Consider the following 8,769-nt stretch of genomic DNA (forward strand, 5'->3'; position numbering starts at 1 on the left):
GTCCTCCTGTCTGTCTGTCCTCCCGTCTGTCTGTCCTCCCGTCTGTCCTCCCGTCTGTTTGTCTGTCCTCTCATCAGTCTGTCCTCCTGTCCTTCAGCTCCTGCTGCAGGCCGTGTCTCGTTATGGACAGAGGTATTGGTGGAAGGTCCGGTTGGAGGTTCCTGGACGCACCGACAGCAGCTGCAGAGACAGGTGAGACCGGAGAGGACGACAGAGTCTCTGGTAGCTTCAGTAAACATGTTTGTTTGTTTATGTTTGTTTGTTTGTTCGTCTGCAGGTATCTGGACTGTCTGAGGAAGGGCGTGAAGCGAGGACCTTTTGACCAGCAGGAGATAGAGTTGCTGAAGATGTTGGTGGAGAAACATGGAGTCGGTGAGCGCTGGTATTTCCTAGTGATGAAGCTGACCTTTGACCTCTGACCTCACAGATGTCTGTGTGTTTCAGGTCGTTGGTCAAAGATCGCTGCAGAGATCCCTCATCGTTTGGACGCTCAGTGCATGAGAGAGTGGAGGAAACTGAGCCGACTTCCTAAGGTACACTCACCTGTGGTCAGGCTGCTTCTGCTCCGCTGCCTCTTCCTCCTGTAGACCTCCTCTTGCCCCTGTAGACTTCTTCCTCTTGTAGACCTCCTCTTCCTCCTGTAGACCTCCTCTTTCTCATGTAGACTCCCTTTTACTCTTGTAGACCTCCTCTTCCTCATGTAGACATCCTATTCCTCCTGTAGACCTCCTCTTTCTCCTGTAGACCGCCTTTTACTCTTGTAGACCTCCTCTTCCTCCTGTAGATCTCCTCTTCCTCCTGTAGACCTCATCTTCCTCCTGACTCATGCAGACCTCCTCTTCCTCCTGACTCATATAGACCTCCTCTTCCTCCTGACTCATGCAGACCTCCTCTTCCTCCTGACTCCTGTAGACCTCCTCTTCCTCCTGACTCATGCAGACCTCTTCTTCCTCCTGACTCATGTAAACCTCCTCTTTCTCCTGTAGACCTCCTCTTCCTCCTGACTCATGCAGACCTCCTCTTCCTTCTGTAGACCTCATCTTCCTCCTGACTCATGTAGACCTCCTCTTCCGCCTGACTCATGCAGACCTCCTCTTCCTCCTGGCTCATGTAGACCTCCTCTTCCACCTGACTCATGTAGACCTCCCTTTTCTCCTGACTCATGCAGACCTCCTCTTCCTCCTGACTCATGCAGACCCCCTCTTCCTCCTGACTCCTGTACACCTCCTCTTCCTCCTGACTCATGCAGACCTATTCTTCCTCCTGACTCATGCAGACCTCTTCTTCCTCCTGACTCATGCAGACCTCCTCTTCCTCCTGACTCATGTAGACCTCCTCTTCCTCCTGACTCATGTAGACCTCCTCTTCCTCCTGACTCATGCAGACCTCCTCTTCCTCCTGACTCATGCATACCTCCTCTTCCTCCTGACTCATGTAGACCTCCTCTTCCTCCTGACTCATGCAGACCTCCTCTTCCTCCTGACTCATGTAGACCTCCTCTTCCTCCTGACTCATGTAGACCTCCTCTTTCTCCTGACTCATGTAGACCTCCTCTTCCTCCTGACTCATGCAGACCTCCTCTTCCTCCTGACTCATGTAGACCTCTACACAAATTTGTGCTAACTGAATGTTCTGGTGTTGACGTCATACACAACAAACCCAAACTCAGGATTAAAATTGCTTGCTGCCTCTAACGACGGTGTTTTCAACTGAAATATTGTTGAAAAATTAATCAATTAATATTGTTGCTTTTGAGTTCTGGTTCAAAAGAATTATTTCACAAAACGAACCGATAAAACGGGCCTCGACAAACAGGATGGTACCAAAGAAAAGATAAATAACTCATCTGGGGGCCATGGTGAGTGGGCGAGAAGATGTGAATGTTTGAGCTAAAAGACGGACAATGTTTTCATTAAAATACAAACTCCAGCCGGCAGCTTCACAAAGAACATGTGAAAAGTTAAGAAGTGCACTAAGTGAATACTTTGAGTTGAACTGAATGCAGCAACGCTTCAAAAATGTAAAAATTCAGGAGCAGCGCCAAGAATAACGGAGCCAAGTGCGATGTGACCAGAAGAACCTTCTCTGTGATGGAGAGGTGACAGAAACACTGCCACAAGCCCGGGAGAGAGTCCTCCTAGCCCAAGAGCCTGGGAGAGAGTCTCGCTGGTCCACGACCCCAGCAGAGTCCCGCTGGCCCACAAGCCTGGGAGAGAGTCTCGCTGGCCCACAAGGGCTGACTGGTCGTCATCTTCTCAGACTACATAGCCAGAGCTGCGTTTATAGAGATACGGAGGGTGCTGCGAGGCTGACAAAGAGTCTGATACAGATTACTTTACCCTGCCAAACTGGATCTCATTCAGTAACAAAGATAAGGAGCTCCTGGACCCTTGCAGAGCCAGAGGTACATTCAGGAGTGGTCCTCTCATCAGAGACCGTGACTGAGAGTATGCTATATTTATAGACTACTTCCACTGCTGATCCTCCTATATTCAGGGGGGTAGGTGTGTTTGTTCCGTCTGAAGTCCACAACCATCTCCAACGTCGTCTTCACATTGATGTGAAGGTTGTTCTTCCTGCACCAGCTCTTCAGGTGTTCCACCTCCTGCCTGTAGCTGGACTCATCGTTTTTGATGCATCCAACCACTGCCGTATCATTATCGTCTACAAACTTTACAATATAACAGCCTGCATGAGTAGGTCCGCAGTCATATGTGAGCAGAGTGAACAGGAGGGGGCTCAGCACACAGCCCTGAGGGGAGCCAGTGCTGAGGGTTATGATGGAGGAGAAAAAGTTGTGGATCCTCACAGACTGTAGTCTATTTGTTAAAAAGTCCAGGACCCAGTTGCAAATGGAGGGGCTCAGTCCTAGTCTGAGTGGTTTGTCCATCATGGTCTGGGGAATCATGGTGTTGAAGACGGATGTGAAGTCCACAAAGAGCATACGGACATAGGAGTCTTCTGCTCCAGGTGGGTGAGAGTGAGATGGCATCCTCTGTTGATTGATTCTCACGGTATGCATACTGGTGTGGGTCCTCACTGATGTCGAAGGTAGCTTTGATGTGGGCCATGACCAGTCTTTCTAAGCTTTTAGCGACTATCGGGGTGAGGGCTACTGGCCGATAGTCATTCAGACCAGTCACTACAGAACTCTTTGGAACTGGGATGATGGTGGTGGTCTTCATGAAGGTGGGAACAGTTGCCAGGGTGAGGGAAGAGTTAAAGATGTTGGCCAGCACCTTGCAGAGCTGATCGTCACAGTCTTTCAGCATCTTCCCGAGGATATTGTCTTGGCCAGTTGCTTTGTGAGGAATAATCCTCCTGAAGGTACTCCTCACTTCTGTTGAGGACATGCTAACTCCTCTTCCAGTGGTGAGGTGAGTCTGGTGTTAGGTAGTCTGTTCGGGTTTTCAAAGCAGTCATAAAACCTGTTAAGAGCATCAGGCAGTGATGGGTCCCTAGGGCATTATGCACTTCTGCTTTTATAGTCCGTTATGCACTTAATGCCTTCCACCTGCTTCGTGGGTCCTGTGAGGTGAAAGGTCCCCGGATCTTCTGTGCATATGTTGCTTTGGCCCTGTTTATGCCAGCAGCCAGCTTTTTCCTTGCCCTTCCCAGTTCCTGTGAGTTGCCAGATCTGAAGGCAGTATCCCTGGCTTTCAGCAGGGTATGAACCTCTGTGTTTAGCCAGGGTTTCTGGTTCAGGTAGCTCTTCACAGTCTTGATGTTGGTGACATCATCAACACACTTTCTGATGTATCCGAGGACAGCAGATGTGTATTCCTCTGATCCAGCTCTCTCATTCACAGCAGCCTCTCTGGAGACCTGCCAGTCTGTACATGCAAAACAGTCCTGCAGTACAGAGTCACTGCCACTGGGCCACACCGTGACTTTTTTTTGTGTTGGTCTGGAGCGTCTCAGGGGGGAGGTAGACAGGGGCCATAAAGATGGAGATGTGATCAGAGAGTCCGAGGTAGGGATGGGGTATGTCTTTGTAAGCATCTCGTACGTTGGTGTAAACACAGTTGAGTGTGTTATTTCCCCGTGTTGGTATGGTCACATGCTGATAAAATCTTGGCAGAGTGTCTTTCAGGTTTACGTGATTAAAATCCCCAGTCATCATGCAAAAAGCCTCTGGATGCTTGTTTTGAAGCGAGCTAATGTTACCATATAGCTCCCTCAGGACGTCTTTAGCATTAGCATCAAGGACTCCTGAGGTAAATAATGTGGTTAACATTTTCCAGTCAGTTGTTCTAAAGCCTCGGAGCAGGAGCTGTTTATCAGAACACAGTTTGTGGACCAACCTTTGTTTACGTAGAAGTGTACACCTCCACCCCTTGTCTTCCCCGTTAGCTCGCTGCAGCGGTCCACCCGAAAAAAAGTTTATTGTCCAGCTGAAACGCCGAGTCCGGCATGTTGTTATTAAGTCATGTCTCTGTGAGACAGAGTACTGCACATTTTCTCATCTCCTCAGAGACACTCGCACTCCGTCAAAGCAGATCCATCTTGTTCTCCAAGGATCGGACGTTGGACAAGAAGAGAGATGGAATCGGGTGTCTGTTAGCCTTAGCGCTAGCTTTCAGTCTCACTAACACTCCGGCCCGGCTGCCCTTCTTTTTCCCGCAGGCACAACACCTCCTCTTCCCGTTAGAGCGCTGCTGCCTCCACGCTGATGTCCATAAAAGTTGCAGTTTGCCGAGGATAATTTTTAGATTGTTGTTGATCGCTGCTGTATCCGGAGTCAAACCCTCTCTTATACTCATAAGTTCGGTTTGGCTGTAGTTCACACGTCAGGCTCAGAGCCGACTTCAAAACTAACAAAAACTGGGGTTTCACCGGGTGCCTGTGAAGCTGCCGCCTGGCTGAGCGCGGCCATCTTGAAACAGGTTGGCTCCAAAGGTTACGCAGTTGTTGACAGATCTAATGAATACTTTCTGATAATCTGATGATTGACTTGTTCTTCCTGACAGAGGCGAGAGAAGAGGAAAAAGCCACGAAGAAGAAGAGGAGAAGGAGGAGAAAAAAAGGAGGTGAAGGCGGCAGCTTCAATCCAGAGGAGAGTGGGGAGGCAAACAGTGAATATCAAAATGAAAGAAGAGGAGGAGATGACTGAGGAGGAGGAAGAGGAGGAGGATGTGATAGTGCAGTACATGGACAGTGATGAAGACGCAAAGGAGGAAAAGAAGAAGGTGGTGCAGACTGGGGAGGCGGAAGAGGAGGAGGAGTATGTGATCCCCCCAATGAAGGAGTGGATCCCAGCTGAGAAAAATCAAACTGACTCCTTCCTGAAGTTTCGCCTGGCAGCGCTGCCTTCATCAGCTGACCCTCAGGACGAAAAACCCGTCCGCTCCACCATCGTGAGGAAGTCGGGAAACTCCGTCATCTTCGGACCTCCTCCCAGAGAGCTGCGGTGGGAGGAGCGTCACAGCAGCGCCGCCATGATGATGGTGTCACGTGACCAGCTGCGAGCCCACCTGAGCCTCATGGAGCAGGAGTCCAAAAGGGCCAATCCCCGACCTAGAAGAGGAGCGCTGACCCGAGTGATGAACAGGGGCTTAGACTACGAGCTGCAGGCCGCCATCACGCCGTGGATCGGAAACCTGCTGTTCGCCAAGAACAAGAGGAAGACGATGGCGGACATCCTGAGGGAACAGGCGGAGACGAACGAAGTTTCCTTCTCCTCCGTCTTCCTGCTGCTCCTCCATGCCATGAACGTGGACATCAATGGCTGCAAGAACATGATCGAGAAGAAGAAGGTGGTGCAGGCCCCACCCCCCACGACCTCAACAAACATGGCGATGGATCCGAGGAGAATCACAAAACTCTGTCAACAGAAGCCGAGTAAGCAGGAGGAGGATGAGCAGCGCGAGCTGATGCTGCAGCAGCTTCAGGAGGCACAGCGGGAGAAATGCAGGCAGCCTCCTCGGAGTCAGCCCCGCCTCCTCCATCAGCTACTTCCTAAGGTGACTCTTCGGTTGCCTCCTAACAGGATTCCTCAGGTGTTTCCTCGCTGTGTCCTCCTTCCTTCTCCTGTCACTCAGCCAACTGTTGCTTCCATTCAGTTTGCTCCTCCTGCACCTCCTTTCTCTGTCTCAATGCTGCCAAACTCCTCTCCCACTGTCATCCCTTTAGCCCTGCCCACTTCATCTGTTTCTATTGGCTCCACAGTGACCAGTAACCATGCTGTTCTGACCACCTCCATCACTTCCAGCTCCACCCTGAGCCCCTCCACAAGGAGGGAGGAGGAGATCACCTGCAGAGGCCAAAGCAGGAAGGAAGTTCCAGGTGTGGGTTTATCAGAAACTGATGGAACCCAAGAAATGAGCAGTCAAACAGTCAGATATTCTTCTTCTTCCTCCCTCCAGTCTACAGCTCCTCCTCCTCCTCCTCCTCAATCATGCTCTCCTTCCTCTGCTAAAGGACTCAGTTTAGCTCCACCCACCTCAACAGTGCTCAGTGAACCTCCATTTTTCTTCACCGCGTTGCCCCTTAGGGACCATGACTACATTGCTCATAATGCTGGCCCCACCCTCAAACACCCTGATCCCACCCCCCAAAAAAATCTTAAATGTAAGTCTGGAGGCAGAAAGAGGAAGAAAGAAAAGGAGGAGCAACAGGAGGTGGGCGCAGCCTGTGCTGTTGCGACTCAGGATGGGAAGCGGCTTCGAAAGCCAAGTCTGAAGGCCAGGGAAGCAAAGGCGGTCCAGGTGAGACCTGCTCAGGTACAGGTGGACTCATTCTAAGCTCATATTGGTTGAGAAGCAGACTAACTTGTTTCTTCTTTGTTTTCAGACTGAAGCAAAGAAGAAGAGAAGCTCTGCCTCCCACCCGCAGCAGAAACGGGCCCGCAGATCCGGCTCGAAGGAGGCCGTCATCAGTCAGACTCGGCCCCTTGCTCAGGCTGCGTCATTGTGTTTACCTCCAAGTCAGACCATGTGGGTCATGACCCCTTCTGGACTTGTTCCAGTGGTACCACCTCCACATGCACAGCTGGCAATCTTACCGAGTGTCCCCTGCCCAGCTCCTCTGGCTCCGCCCCCTCTCACTGCAGAAAGCCTGCGCTTTGTTGACCTGAAACCAGTCGTGTCCGTAAATTCTCAAAATCCTGCCTCAACCACCTGTCAGTCCAAGCCCCTCCCTTCAGCCAAGGTATTGTCACATGACCCAAACCATAGCCCCTCCCACCAGACTCCTGCTAAATTGATCCTGCCATATAAGGGTGTGATCAAAGTGGACTCACCCAAGGCTCCTCCCCTCAGGAGGGAGGAGCTGCACTTTAAACCCGCCCTAATATCTCTAGAGCCCCCAGAGGCTGTGCGTGATTGGCTGAGTGGGCGGGGGGGCGTGTCTGTGCCTGGAACGAAGTCGGCCCTCCCCTACCTGCCTCCGTTTGTTAGTACTCTGAGCACGCTCAGTGCGCTGCTTCGGACCAAAAAGACTCTGACAAAGTTGTCTCTGCAGCTGCTGAGTGGCGCCAGTGAACCACAATCCTCTCAGACTGATCCTGGTTCTGCTCACTCCCCCTCAGACCTGCCAGACTCCACGTCAGACCGCAGACCAGCTGAAAACCAACCAAGTAGCCCGCCTGATCCACCTGCCAGCTCAGACCAGCAGGAGGAGGAGGAGGAGCAGCAGGTGAAGGCGGTGCGTCAGCTGGTGGCTGAGCGTTTCTCCTCTAACCCCGCCTACCAGCTGCTAAAGGCTCGCTTCCTGTCCTGCTTCACTGTCCCCGCCCTCCTGTCCACCATGCAGCCAATCACAAAGAAGAAACTTTCACATAACGCCAACCAGGAGGAGGAGGAAGACAGAGAAGAGGAAGAGCAGCTGAAGAAAATCGAAGAGCGAGGAAGAAAAAGAATAACTGAGGTGAGCCACAGTCAGTCTTTAAGTTTGTAACATTTCATGAAAAATATCCTGATGCGTGCGCAATAATCCAGGTAAAAAATCCAAAACAGTTAAGTAAGGTCCTCTGGACGGATTCCAAAAAAACCCAACAACTTGTTGAAACGGTTTGTTTTTATCCAGATGACTTCTTCAGTCTGAGGAGCTGCAGCAAACTCACTCTTATAAATATCACCTTCACATAGTGGATCAACCAGTTTTTTTTTTTTTTCATTCAACCTTTATTTATACAGGTTTGTCTCACTGAGCCACGAGGACTCATTTACAAGAGAGCCCTGTTCCAGACCGAACATATAAAGTCCAGACAACAACAACTGTAAACAATGACAACAATAAACTACAGTACAAATGCAGTTAAAACTAGAGAATTTGCATTTCTGGCGAAAATGCAAGTGTGAAAGTTTCTTGCTAACGAATGTCAATAAAACAGTTGAAAAGTAGCTTAAAACAGCAGGAAGAAGCTTCAACTATCAGAAGGAAGCAGAACGTGCACAATTGTTCCTAATGGACTGGACTGCCAGGCTGCTGCTGATATAAACTCTTCATCTGACACTACTTTGTGTTTGGGTCTGCTCTCAGCTACCACTTTACCAAATTTCAGCTGAATAGCTCTAAAAATGCCAGTTATTGTATTTTTCCTTTTTAGCTAAGGCGGACATCTTGGATTTTTGATTTGGATGCAGTATGTGATAGGGAACGTTCTCAGCTATAACCTCACCAAATTTCAGCTCTATGTGTAAATATGGCCGAGTTAAATCCATACAAAAGTAGTGTTGGTGGCCATCTTGGATTTTTGATTTTCATGCAGCATTTGATGGGAATTATTGTCAGCTACCATCACCAACATTATTGTCAGCTACCATCACC

General features: G+C 50.1%; 1 protein-coding gene across 1 annotated transcript in view; it reads left to right on the plus strand.

Annotated features, from left to right (window-relative positions):
• The window catches only part of snapc4 (small nuclear RNA activating complex, polypeptide 4), a 27,981-nt gene that overhangs the window by 15,606 nt on the left and 3,606 nt on the right, over nucleotides 1-8,769 (plus strand). Inside the window, exons 9-13 of the mRNA XM_037679980.1 lie at nucleotides 98-192; nucleotides 278-372; nucleotides 445-533; nucleotides 4,971-6,707; nucleotides 6,793-7,866. Of these exons, the coding sequence (XP_037535908.1) occupies nucleotides 98-192; nucleotides 278-372; nucleotides 445-533; nucleotides 4,971-6,707; nucleotides 6,793-7,866 (3,090 nt within the window). The remainder of the gene's footprint in view (nucleotides 1-97; nucleotides 193-277; nucleotides 373-444; nucleotides 534-4,970; nucleotides 6,708-6,792; nucleotides 7,867-8,769) is intronic.

This window comes from Nematolebias whitei, chromosome 8, assembly GCF_014905685.2.
Source record: "Nematolebias whitei isolate Nwh7 chromosome 8, NemWhi1, whole genome shotgun sequence".
Taxonomy (NCBI): Eukaryota; Metazoa; Chordata; class Actinopteri; order Cyprinodontiformes; family Rivulidae; genus Nematolebias; species Nematolebias whitei.